We start from the raw sequence: 13,276 nt of genomic DNA, 5'->3' as shown, positions 1-13,276 counted from the left end.
CAATAGCTGTTGAGATTTTATTCATTTGATTTATTTATTCATTTAAGCACATTCTTTACTTTGAACATGTAAGTCCATACTTATTCAGTAAAGCACATAACAACATGCTTAACATTGCTACCAGATCCAAAGATGGAGATCAATGGGAATTTCTCTGTTAACTTCAAGAGACTTTGAATTAGGAAAGTAAAATCCTGTTTAATCGGTTAATCAGTTAGATGTTACTTTTAATTGGTTAACTAGGATCCTGTGGGTGGGAGAGCCGCTCCAGAGTGGTGCAGAGGATCTGGCTGGGCTGCAGCAGCCCCCTACTCATGCTGTGGTGAGGGCTGGGGGCCTGTTCCAGCCCAGCCACGCCAGAGACTGTTCTGGCCAGGTCAGGCCAAGCCCACTGTTGGTAGGAGCTGCTTGGGCTGGACCTGCCACACCGTACCATGGGCAGGGAGCTTCTCCAGTATGCAGTACCGTGGGCCCAGCTGGCCTGCAGCAGTCTGTAGCATGATGGGCATGGCTGGGTCGCAGCTCCTCTCCTGCACCATGGGCCACCAGTTACCAGTAAACATCATTCAGTAAGGGTGATGCTTATCCTGTTAACTAGTTAAATCCCTACTTTGAATCAAGACATGGGCCCAGAATGAGAAAAGAACATAATTAAATGCAGGTGTAGTGGGGTGGTCATTTATTGATCATCCTCTTGTGGCCAGGATTTCCTTTTTCCTTCCTCTTTTAGCACCTCTTGTGGGTACCTTGAGAACTGCACACAGCTTTCATGGTGGACAATACCAACTCAGATTAGGGCTGGTTTCATAACACAAATAATTCTTAATAATTGTAGAGTCACAAAATAAAACCTATCACCATACAACAGCCCATACTTAGCTTTGATACAAAAGAACAGAAGTACATCTTGGAAGGCAACCCTCTCTAAAGCAAATTATTTAAAAAGAAACAAACACTAAAATATAGTTTGTTCTTTTATTTAAGAACTAATTTTGGCTGACTATTCCTTTCCTCTGAGATGCAAAAGCAAAAAACCTCAGCTATATTTAGCAAAATGGCTTTAATGAATAGGAAAACGGCAGCATTTAATCCTTTTTTTTTTTTTGTGAATCCTGCACTTTATGAGTAAATTCTGTAGGAAACTGTGTAAATGGAACATAATTATTTTTAAAATAGAAGCCTTTGTTATTAGTTGCATAACTGTCATGTGTACATAAAGCACCCTGCTGTATAGACAAAGGACTGGAAAAGTTACCTGGAGAGTTTCTGCTATTGAAAGAATAAAAATTGAAGCAGTAGGCTGAACTTTTGGTTCACAGACTTAAATACTGAATGTTAAACCTGGCTGAAAGAAAATCACTTTAGTCTGATAACCGGATTACTTAGAACAAAAATAGAGAAAATTAAGAACTGAAGAGCAGAAAATTAAGGTGGAATGCAATTTAAAGAGTAAGTAGATGATGCAGGCTTTCATTTTCATCCCCCCCAGTGTCCATCTAATTAAAATGATAATCAAAATGAAAGATTCTAAACTTAGTAAATATCTTTAGCTAATGATTTTGTCTTTTTAATCATCTTCACATTCAAGACTTTATTTTATTCATTTAGGGCTTTACAATACAAAATTGTTTTTCCTCTAGTAAAATCCTCCTCTTAATTGTTTATGTTTCCTTTTATATTGTATTATGTATTTGTATTTTGTCTAATTTCTGTACATGGTCTCTACTTTTACAGTCTAGGCTCCTATTCCTCCTTAATTACTTGAAACTATTATAAAGTTATAAATAAAAAGGACTTTAGTTTCAATATTGTGAAAAAATTTTTTATTGTAATATACAGTTATAATACCACATCTATTGGATTTAAAAGGTAGTGGACACAAATGCTCTAGCTCATTTATAAACATGTATAAAACATACTATATTACTAACACTTTAATCATATTCAACTCTGAAGTTTATATGGAATATTTCTACTTAAAGTAGGGATTTTACCTCTTTGTTTAGTGTGAAAATACAGTGCATCTTCCCCAGATTTATAGAATAGAATCTGTGAGTAAAGGCTGAATTTTCTAAGTATTTTCAAGTAAATCTGTTAAATAGTTCATGAGTTTAATTAAAATGGCACTTTAAAATACCATCTTGCAGTGTCACACTGTCAAGGGGTACGCCCCCGTCTAGGGGCTCGGCCCCCTCCGACCGGGCCTATACGGTACTCCAGAGTCCCTAGGCCCAGGCCCCGGCCCTTCTATTAGGGTATGCACGGTAGCAGAGTCTCAACACGAAAGTCTCGGCCCTTCTATCAGGGCATATATGGTAACAAAGTCCCAACACAAAAGTCTCGGCCCTTCTACCAGGGCATATACGGTAGCACCGTCCCACCACAAAAGTCTCGGCCCTTCTATCAGGGCATATACGGTAGCACCGTCCCACCACAAAAGTCTCGGCCCTTCTATCAGGGCATATACGGTAGCAGAGGCCTAGTTGCTCCGCGAAGCCTCCCCTGGCCCGGGGTTTGTTTGTCCAGGGAAGGGGAAAACGGGTGGTAGGGGGACCCGGGCCCTCCCTCTCCACCGGGTCCCAGCCCAGGGCCCTTTAGGCAGGGTCTATGGCTCCTGCCGGCTCGGCGGGGGATCCGGCCGATACACGCCGAGCCAAACTTTGTATCCCTTGCCCTGGGCTGCTTCCTACCACGCCCTGGTCCCCCCCGGGCCCCTTCGCCTCTCAGGCAGTACCTGTCGGGGCACTCTGGGCCGGCGGCTGCTTTCTCCGTGTCCCGGTTCAGCGCGGGCGACGACTCTGGACCCAGCAACTGCAAGAACTCCGGTCCGGCCTGGTCTCCTCCTTCTCCCTGGGGCCTCCCCGCCTGCTGGGCTCCTCCTGCCTTTATACCCGGCCGCTGTTGGGAGCATGCCCAGCAGGGTCGGAGGGGCGGGGCCTTCTCTGCCAGCTGGGCCTGAGCTATCTCCTGCTCGTTAGTGCGGGGCCTGTCCGCCCCGTCACACACACCTTTTTATTTTTTAACCACCAGAATTTGAAGATTTCCCATCCAAAATCTGGGTCTCTTTCACATATCAGCCCATATTTACATTTTAAAAATATAGTTATTTTACTCTATCATGAAGTTCACAAATTAATATAGTCAGTGCCACATTGATGCTCCAGGATCTAACTGGTTAGTATATCAGTTAGTTACTGGTTTCTAGCTCTCATGGGTATAAAGAAAACCTTAAAAATGTGAACTGCTGCTCATTCCTATGACCCTATGTTCTTGCTACATGCTGGTCATTCCTTTTGCCCACATCAAACACTGTATTTTTATATAATAATTTGTATTACTTTGACAACATTGATTCACAATGATTTACCACTATAATTTTAAGGTCACCATAACCTAGCTAATCACAGAATTATATTTTAGCACAGTATCAGTAAAATTTCTGTATGGTAAAATAGCTTACTTCAATTTCATATTGATCTGTCTGACCATGAACCTGAATTATGTAATATGATTTGTGCTCTTGAGCTTTAAAATGTAATACTATTAACTTTCTAAAAAAAAGTTCTCTGATTCATATACTTTCTGCCAATTCAAATGATGTCTCCAACTCTGATTCAGTTGCTTTGATTATACTCTGGACAAATGCTACTCATGATTTTTGAACTTTCACAGAATCAGTTACTTTTCCTCACCTGTAAAAATTCCTCTTATATTTTGCTCCTTTTTTTCCAGTGATTAGAAAATGGTATTCAAAAGTTTGGTAGTCATTGTAGGTAAACTAATAAGCAATACATTCCACACTGCAGTTATTTTAAATTAAATGTTTAGATTTAAAAATGCATATGCAAAAGTGCAAATGCAAAATGATCAGTACCTATGTACACATAGGAGATATGCAGATACCTTTGCATAAAGACAATTCCAACATGAGTGTTTGCAATCAATGTTTTGTGTACAAAAGTCCATGTGCAATATAAAATTGTAGGTTTAAAGAATAAATGTTACAATAACCTATGTACCTTAAGGATTTATATTGCTACCTGTCACCACATCATCTAATTTTACTTTCCACATAAAATCAATTGGCAATAGAGAAGTCTCTAGTCAACTTCACTTATTATCTTATTCTTTTCTTTTCTGAGTTAAAAGAATTCTGCAGAGGATTTTGGTTTGTTTGCTTGAATTATTAGCTTGGGTTTGGTGTTTTAGGGGTCAAGGGTACAGAAGAAATAGGTCTTAATGTTGTGAGTTTACTCTTCTTATGGAGGAAAGGTTTTGTCGAAGAGGAAGGTTTTGTAGCATTTCCTTAATCTCATCAGATGCCACATATGTCTAATCTTGTTTAGTAGCTGTAGCAATATTTCCAGGCAAGTACACAAATGTGTAACTGTTTGGTGCAATGTGATTACATATATTGGAAAGGATTCAAGTATCTGATACAGAATTATCATATTCATTTAGACACACATAGGGACAAAACCATAGTGAATTCAGTATAAGATCCAAAACTGATGATACAGTTTGTCAGAATTTGATACACTGCTGTAAACCCAAACATCTCCATTAAAATTAGTTGAAATAAGATTGCTTTACACTTGTGTGAGGTCAGATTTTGGTCTAATATCTTCTTTTGGACTCTCAGAACACCACACACCCATGGATTCTGACAGGCAACTTTCAGCTGGCACTTTGGAAGATCTCCAAGACGTTGTGTTATACAAAGTTTGAAAGGGATTAACTGCATACTCTTGAGCCTTTCAAATCAGTACAACATATGGATGGGCCTGGTCTTCCTGAATTGCCAGTGTCTGTTAAGAGAACATTTATATAATTCACAAAGCAGTAAATTGGGCTTTAGAGCTCCTGTCTTCTTTATGTCAAGAAGCTAATGTGTATGGATACATCAGTGTTCATACAGCAGCCACTTCACAGTGGGTCATCTGACAAATAAAAGGGATTTTTAGGTGCCAACATCCTTTTGCATACATCTGCATAGATAAATGTAGGTTGGCAGAACCCCATAAACCAAAGTATTAGAAATTCTAAAATGCTAAAAATATAATAAGATTATAGTGAACTTTAGGACAGACGAGATTGTCAGCTAATTTATCAATGTGCTTACTTTTGTTGCTGATAACTCTTACATCCTCTTTACTATATATTTTAGAAATGTGTGTCTGTCCGTCCATCTGCGAATGTGCTTGTTCAATAACTCCTCCTAAGCTTCCGCTTATTGTAACTTAAAACCAGGTAAAGATGTGGTTGTACCAGAACAATGGGATGTGCCTGGAATTTGACTGTTTCTCATATAATGGAAAGGGAGGTGTCTGGCAGGAGGGACAGTTATACTGCAGAATAACCACTGGATGGGCAGTAAGGGTACAGAGATCAGGATTGGGACAGCTATAACCCCATTGGCCAGTTGGGGGAGGAACAGAGAAAGGGACAGCTTGTTACTATATATTTTAGAGAATTTGTCTGTGTGTCCATCTGTCCCCCAGCCAAGGGACATATACAACCTCTTACATCCTCTTTACTATATATTTTAGAAATGTGTGTCTGTCCGTCCATCTGCGAATGTGCTTGTTCAATAACTCCTCCTAAGCTTCCGCTTATTGTAACTTAAAACCAGGTAAAGATGTGGTTGTACCAGAACAATGGGATGTGTCTGGAATTTGACTGTTTCTCATATAATGGAAAGGGAGGTGTCTGGCAGGAGGGACAGTTATACTGCAGAATAACCACTGGATGGGCAGTAAGGGTACAGAGATCAGGATTGGGACAGCTATAACCCCATTGGCCAGTTGGGGGAGGAACAGAGAAAGGGACAGCTTGTTACTATATATTTTAGAGAATTTGTCTGTGTGTCCATCTGTCCCCCAGCCAAGGGACATATACAACCTCTCCCAGCTGTAGTGTGAAAATACAGTGGAATTGAGCTCCACTATGCCTGATCTTTTCTGAATTAGACTCTGGATGAAAGCTAGAACAGGCCCCTTAGTGCTCTAATTTCCACCGGGACAAGATGGTGAAGGATCATGGAGCTATATCTAGTTCCTTAAGGCCTATACTCTCTACAGTGCTTGAGTTGTGGACATCTGATCACATCATCTAGAGAATCAGGGCCCAAGAAAACAAAACTGCTTACTTAAAAAAACAGGGCTTACCTTTTATATTTTTTGTCTAAGTCTTAAATAGTAGTTATAGTCTGTCCTGATGAAGCCTGAATAGTGTGGCTTTTGAGAGAGATGTTTCTAATTGATTCTGGGCTTCATTAAAAAAAACCAACATTAAACTCCCAGGGTGTGTCTACACTGGGCCACTTATTCCGGAGAATCAGCCGCTTTTCCGGAATAAGCCGCGAGCTGTCTACACTGGCCCTTGAATTTCCGGAAAAGCAACGATGCTGTACTGTACAAAATCAGCCGCTATTCCGGAAACCGTACGATGCTCCCGCTCGGGCATAAGTCCTTTTTCCGGAAAAGCTTTTCCGGAAAAGGGCCAGTGTAGACAGCTTTTCCGGAAAAGCAGAAGAAACGTAAAAAAGCGGTTTGGACGGCGGGAGACCCCGTAGAAGCCACGGACTTCCGCATTACCCGAGGGCTTAAAGAGCACGCACACTACTGGCCGCACGTGGCAGGAGGCCCCCAGAGACCTCCCTTCCCAGCTCTGCGACGTGGCAAGTGTGCTGCCCAGCCACCTCAGCGGAGGCATGGCAGCTCGAGGTGGTCAGCCACCGTCACCCGGGGCAGAGGAGGAAGCCCCCAGGGGCCGGAAGCGCAGGGCCCCATCCTGGACCCCCAGGGAGCTGGAGGCCCTCCTGGACCTGTGGGAGGAGGAGGAGGGTCTCCATGACCTCCAGTCCCGCCGCCGGAATGCTGAGCTGTACACCCGGATGGCCCGGAACCTCGCCCAGCAAGGGCACCCCAGCCGCAACTGCGAGCAGGTCCGCTCGAAGGTTAAGGAGTTGCGGCTGGGGTACGTGCGGGCCACGGAGGGGAGGGGAGCAGGGCCTGATGCCTGCCCCTATTTTGAGCGGCTGAACTCATTTTTGGGCGAGCCAGCCCCGCAAGGCCCAGCTGTCCCCGTTGACACCTGCCAGCACCCCCCGATCATTCGTCCCACCGAACCGGAGGAGGAAGACGAGAGCGGCGGCGCTTCGGGAGAGGAGGCCAGCGTTGCCACCCAGCAGGCCCCCTCCAGCAGCTCCTCTGTGGCCGGGGAGGAACCCACTGGTGAGTCTTTGAAGGTTACACTCCCAAAGGGCGGGGGGCGGAGGGCGGGGGGGAGCGAGACCCAAGTGTCCGGAGGGGGGAAGGGGAGAGCATGTCACTCAGGCCACGTGAGCTGCACGCTGCATAGCATGCGGCAGTTAGCAGCACGTGCAACCACGTGCAGCCTGGTGACTGAGCGGCAGGTGTCCGTGGCAGGCAGCTGCGGGCACGGCTGGGACCGTGCTTCTCACACACATTTCAGCGGGATCAGGGGGAAGGGTGGATGCCGGCTGGAACCGGCCAGGGCCCGAGGGACTCAGCCCAGAGCCTGCTGCTCCACCAAGGGGTGCAGCACAGGGAATGGCACACTGTCCCAGGCCTGGTTGTGAGGCACAGCCAGCTGCTCCTGGGATAAGTGCAGCGTCACAGTCCTGTGACCGTGGACCGCCACCGAGCCGCTCACCTGCTCCCAGTGCCTTGGCAGGTTCCCCGAGGGAAGTCCCCACTGTGGCCACACCTGTCCCTGGGCTACCAGGCTTGCGGGAGGGATAGTGGGAGGGAGATGGGCCCCTGAGTTTTGCTGCAAGGATGGGACATCCCCCCACCCAGTCACCCTTTCTGGTTCTGACCAGGAGATATCGCACGCAATGGGATCTGAGAGCCCAGACCGCCACTGACAGGTGTGCTCCCAGGCACTGCGTGGGGATGCATCTCGCTCCCTGTCAAACACCAGTGATTAGCCCTAAGCTTTTCACAGTGTCCACCAGCAGGGAGTTCCACAGGTGAACGCAGCACAAGCACCCTCCTGCCCTGCACGGAGCCAGGATACAGACTGGTGCTTACAATACTGCAGGGAGGACCCTACTCCCAGGGGTGGTCCTTCTTGCCAACATACAACACCCCCCGGGAGCAGGAGGGGAACTGAGTGGGCCCAAGCCACAACTGTGCGGTCACCTGGGGCTCTGGGGTGGAGGGCATGGAAGTGTGGGGACAGTGGATGGCCTGCCTGACTGACCCGTCCTTTCTTCTCTTCCCTGCAGCGGGACCCAGCACCAGACCAGCGACTCCAGCAGCAGCGGCACCCCCAGCTGCCCAAGCCCGGAGGACCAGGCTCCGACACCGGGACCAGCTGCTTCGGCGTCATGTCACCGCGGTGGAGGGGATCCAGACCTCCATTGCGGAGCGTGTGCAGGGGGACCAGGAGTGGCGGCAGGAGGGATGGGCTGCGTTCCTGGAGGAATGCCGCGAGATGCGTGCCACAATGGGCACCCTCACGGCACATTTAATACATGCCATCCACTATGGCATGGCCGGACCGCATGCCCCCGCCATCCCTCCGGGAGCACAGCCCATGCCCCCTCCTATCCCTGCTCCTCTCCCAGCTCCTGCTCCTCTCCCTGCTCCTGCTCATGCTCCTGACCCTGACCGTGCTCATGCTCCTGACCCTGACCCTGCTCATGCTCCTGACCCTGACCCTGCTCATGCTCCTGCTCCTGACCCTGAAGACCGTGCTCCTACTCGTGCTCCTACTCGTGCTCCTACTCGTGCTCCTACTCGTGGGCACCTCAGCGTGCAGGCTGCCCCAACGCGGTCTGCCCAGCGTGGGCAGGTCCGCCCCCAGAGGGGCGCTCGCAGGGGCCACCCGTCCCAGTAACTGCCCCTCCCTCCTTCTCGCAGTTAAAGGTCCCCCCCGTCCTTCTCGCAGTTAAAGGTCCCCCCCCTCCTTCTCACAGTTAAAGGTCCCCCCCGTCCTTCTCGCAGTTAAAGCTCCCCCCCCCCTCCTTTGTAAATAAAAAGTTCTGTTTTCATTTCAATCTTGTGTGGTTATTGTGTTCCTCTAGTAACTGTACAGAAATTATGTGAGATGCCAATTAGCCACTTCAATTTAAGAGGGTTACAACTGTGGACAACAAATTCATGACTCTATCACCGGGAGGGGGGAGGGGGGGCTTTTTCAGTGGTCATTGGTTCGCGGCGCATAAAGAAATACTGAGACTTTTCAGTAAAGATGTAAACCAGAAACTATATTTACATAGCAACAAACAAGCAGAAAAAAATGGTTACAATATGCAGTACAGTACAGATTCAAAAACATAAGTTAGGCGCAGGGAGGACGATTGTGGTGTTGCTGGCCACCTCGATCCTTTGGTCCTTCCGGGCCTCAGCAGAGGAACAGCCAGGAGATCCCTCGACGGATGATTGTGGTGTTGCTGGCCACCTCGATCCTTTGGTCCTTCCGGGCCTCAGGAGAGGAACAGCCAGGAGATCCCTCGACGGATGACTGTGGAGTTGCTGGCCATGTCAGTCCTTTGGTCCTTCCGGGTCTCAGGAGAGGAACAGCCAGGAGATCCCTCGACGGATGACTGTGGTGTTGCTGGCCATGTCAGTCCTTTGGGCCTTCCGGGCCTCAGGAGAGGAACAGCCAGGAGATCCATTGAAGATGGCACTGATGTAAGCCTTCCACACAAGTCCCAAATCCTGTTGGCTGTTCCTCAGGACGGCGATGGTGGCCTAAACCCTAGCCTAACTTAAAAGAAAAACCCTAACTACACCCGACGCACCCGACGAACAGACTCGATGACGGCCGCGATGTGCTGTGACCCGATGCTTTACTATACTATGGGGGGGGGGGAGGTAAGGGGAGGAGGTGGGGAAGGGTAGGAGCTGGGACGGAGTACTCTGGGGTGACCCAAGCGACCCTGCTACGGGGCTTGGGCAAACATGTCCACCAGGGCCTCTCTAATGCGCACCGCCTCCTGGCGCGCCTGGCGGATGGCAGCTGTGTCGGGCTGGTCCAAGGTCTGTGCCTCAGCTGCCACCCATGCAGGGAGGAAGGCCTCCCCACTGCGCTCCACAATATTGTGGAGCACGCAGCACGCGGCCAGCACTTCCGTTGCATTCTGCTCACCCATGTCGAGACGGGTGAGCAAACAACGGAAGCGGGCTTTTAACCGTCCAAACGCCAGCTCCACTGGGTTTCGGGCCCGGTTGAGGCGGTCGTTGAACCGGGCCCGGTTCTGGTCCGGCTGCCCCGTGTAGGGCCGCATGAGCCAGGGCATCAGGGGGTAGGCCGCATCCCCGACGATGCAGATGGGCATCGGCACATTCCCGACAGTCAAGTCCCGCCGGGGGAAGTAGGTGCCCGCCTCCAACCTCTGAAACAGTCCAGAGTTCCGGAGGATGCGGGCGTCGTGTGCCCGGCCGGACCAGCCGCCGTAGATGTCCAGGAAGCGACCCCGGTGATCCACGAGGGCTTGCAGGACGATGGAGCAGTACCCCTTTCTGTTCATAAAGTGGGCTGCTCGATGCTCCGGGGCCCGGATGGCGATGTGGGTGGCGTCCAGGGCTCCCCCGCAGTTGGGGAACCCGAGGGCAGCGAAGCCAGCCATGGTCTCATCGACGTCGCGCAGGCGGATGATTCTTGGCAGCAGGACGTCGTTGATGGCGTGGACGACCTGCAGAAGGGTGCAGAGAAACACAAGGGAACACATTACATACAGCCAGGGGTGAGTGTGCGCTCCCTTGGGTCCCCGCCTTGATTCCCTCTGTACACACACACACACACACACCCAGGGCCCCCCTCACCCCACGCCCCCCCCCACCAGTGGGCCGGTGCAAGGGAGGGACGGTCGAAACCCCTGAGCGACCCAGCCTGGAGTCTTGGGTGTCCCTGGGCCTGGAGTGGAGCACCCTCCCCCCATCTCACTCCCCCTGGGACTTACCTGGATGACGATAACACCAACGGTGGATCTTCCCACCCCGAACTGGTGTGCCACCGAGCGGTAGCTGTCCGGTGTGGCCAGCTTCCACAGCGCGATGGCAACCCTCTTGTTGACGGGGATGGGTGCCCGCAGCCGGGTGGCGGTTCTCTGCAGCGCGGGGGTCAGCCAGGTGCACAGCATCAAAAAGGTCCGCTTTCTCATTCGGAAATTCCGGATCCACTGGTAGTCGTCCCATCGTCCGAGGACCACACGGTCCCACCAGTCGGTGCTCGTTTCCAAAGTCCAAATGGGCCGGTCTATCGTTGGGTGCTGATGCCACGCGGTTGCCAGGACCTCCCTGGTGAGGGAGTCCAAGGCAATCTCTGCCTCCTGGTACATGAACACCAGGGTACCAGCCTGCAGCACAAGCTCCAGGCACCTGTACAGGTCTAACAGGGGCCCGAGCAGGTACATGGCCACCCACGGCTCCATAGCAGACAGTGCAGAGCAGAAAAAATAAAATGCCAGGAAAAGCTGGTGGGGGGCCAAAGGGTGGTGTCCCCAAAACTCACAGGGCAACCACCGACCCTGTGAAGGGTGCCAGTCTCTGGCAGAGGTCACAAGGCATGGGAGCACGAGACAAACGGCTGCCCGGCGAGACCCCTTTAACCACGCGTCTGGACGGAGCTCCGGCCCCGCCCCCGGAAAGGTCTGGTGGCCTTTGCCCTTTTCAAAATGGTTCCGGGCTTTTTGCTTTTCCGGAAAAGCGCGCCGCCAATGTAGACGCGCTTTTCCGGAAAAGCGCATCGTTATCGCGGAAACTCCGTGGCCAATGTAGACGCTCCTTTTCCGGAAAAGCTGAAAACGGAATGTATTCCGTTTTAAGCATTTCCGGAAATTCATGCCAGTGTAGACGTAGCCCCAGAATGTCAAAACACTCTTTTAATATTATTTAATTACATTCCATTTAAAAATGCTTTAGACTCTTCAGAATTAACTAGGGTAGAGTTTTATAAACTGGAGCTTTGGCCCTCATCTAGACTAGGTCAAATTTATAAGCAGAGCATCCACACTACCAAGCCCATTATTTTGAAAAAACGGACTGGTTATTTTGAAGTCCGTACTCCTGCTTTCCTTGGGGAACAACGCTACATGAAATCTGAAATAGTTATTTTGAAATAGCGTTAGTGTGAATGCTCCAGTGATGTTAATTTGAAATAACTGGCCTCCAGAGGTGCCTCTCAGCTGCAGCTCTGGCTGCTCTGGCCTACCTGGCATCTCCACTGCTCCCCTTCTCCTGTGGAGCTTAAAACTCCTGGCAGCAGGAGAAGGGCTTGTGCCACATGGAGAGTTGTGAGAGCCCTATGCAACACAGCAGCAAGCGAGGTAGCCATGATTGACTCCAATGCTCCCTCAGAGCCTCCCACAGCTGCCAACATTCCTTCTGCTCCCTTGGCTGCACCTGGCCAGGGATGCAGGAGACCTGCAGCCTGGACTAGTGCAGAGACCCTGGACTTCATCGAGGTCTGAGGGAAGGAGACCAACCTCCAGGAACTCCACACCAGAAAGAGAAATGCAGAGTTCTATGGCTGGGATTGCTGCCAGCCTGACCAAGTAAGGCCACGCCCAGACACTTGACCAGTACTAGATGAAAATAAAAGAGCTCTGGCAGGCCTATCACAAGGCCAGTGAGCAAAGCAGATGCTCCGGGGCAGCACTGCACAGCTTCCGTTATTATGACCAGCTAGATGCCATACAGGGGAGGGGGTGGGGATCGGTCACGTCCCCCACCATTGTTGTGGAGTCCAGCCAGGACATGCCTGGTGTCAGCCTCCAGGAGGGTGGAGTGGCAGCCAATGTTGAGGAAGAGGAGAAGGAGGAGGAAGCAAGCCAGGTGACCATGCCCACCAGCCAGAACCTGCTCCTCACCCTGGAGCTGTCCCTTCCCTCCCCCCAGGATGTCTCTGAGGCTTCGGACAAACCTGGGGAAGGCACTTCAGGTGAGTTCTATAACTTTCCCTACATACAGATGAGGGCAGGTAATGGGCTGCCAGGGGCTGCACGCTCCTCTCTTGGCCTACTCAGGCCAGAGGACTCAGCAGATCTCGGGCTCCAGTGTGGCATTTCCATGGAACCCAGGATCAGCAGAGGAGTACCCAGCTGACCCTGGGCTCCCGGGATCAGCTGTGCAGCGCTGCCTCTTTGAAATGCTAAGGCAGTATTCAACGGGGCCTCGGCATTTCAAAGAGGGCAGTGCTGCTCAGCTGATCTTGGGCTCAGCTGTGGGGTGCTGCATGCCTGGAACCCAGGAGAAGCTGGGTGCTCCCCAGCTGATTCCAGGTTCCAGAGCAGCATTTCTGT

General features: G+C 50.2%; 1 protein-coding gene across 1 annotated transcript; it reads left to right on the top strand.

Moving 5' to 3' along the window:
• The first annotated feature begins 6,300 nt into the window (after positions 1-6,300).
• On the top strand, positions 6,301-8,929 carry LOC142828063 (uncharacterized). The gene is made up of 2 exons (XM_075925511.1): positions 6,301-7,235; positions 8,255-8,929. The coding sequence occupies exons 1-2, from the start codon at positions 6,713-6,715 to the stop codon at positions 8,866-8,868; spliced, it is 1,137 nt and encodes a 378-aa protein (XP_075781626.1). The 5' UTR covers positions 6,301-6,712; the 3' UTR covers positions 8,869-8,929.
• Positions 8,930-13,276: the final 4,347 nt, after the last annotated feature.

The sequence above is a fragment of the Pelodiscus sinensis genome, chromosome 3 (genome assembly GCF_049634645.1).
Source record: "Pelodiscus sinensis isolate JC-2024 chromosome 3, ASM4963464v1, whole genome shotgun sequence".
NCBI lineage: Eukaryota > Metazoa > Chordata > Testudines > Trionychidae > Pelodiscus > Pelodiscus sinensis.
The sequence above is the reverse complement of the archived record's forward strand: the minus strand, read 5'-3'. Positions and strand labels throughout refer to the sequence as shown.

What these genes read in the sequence shown, in the direction of transcription:
- LOC142828063 (XM_075925511.1), top strand. Translation starts at nt 6,713, where the DNA reads ATGGCAGCTCGAGGTGGTCAGCCACCGTCACCCGGGGCAGAGGAGGAA. An exon ending in GGCCGGGGAGGAACCCACTG is followed by an intron (nt 7,236 to 8,254) that starts GTGAGTCTTTGA and finishes TCTTCCCTGCAG; the next exon opens with CGGGACCCAGCACCAGACCA.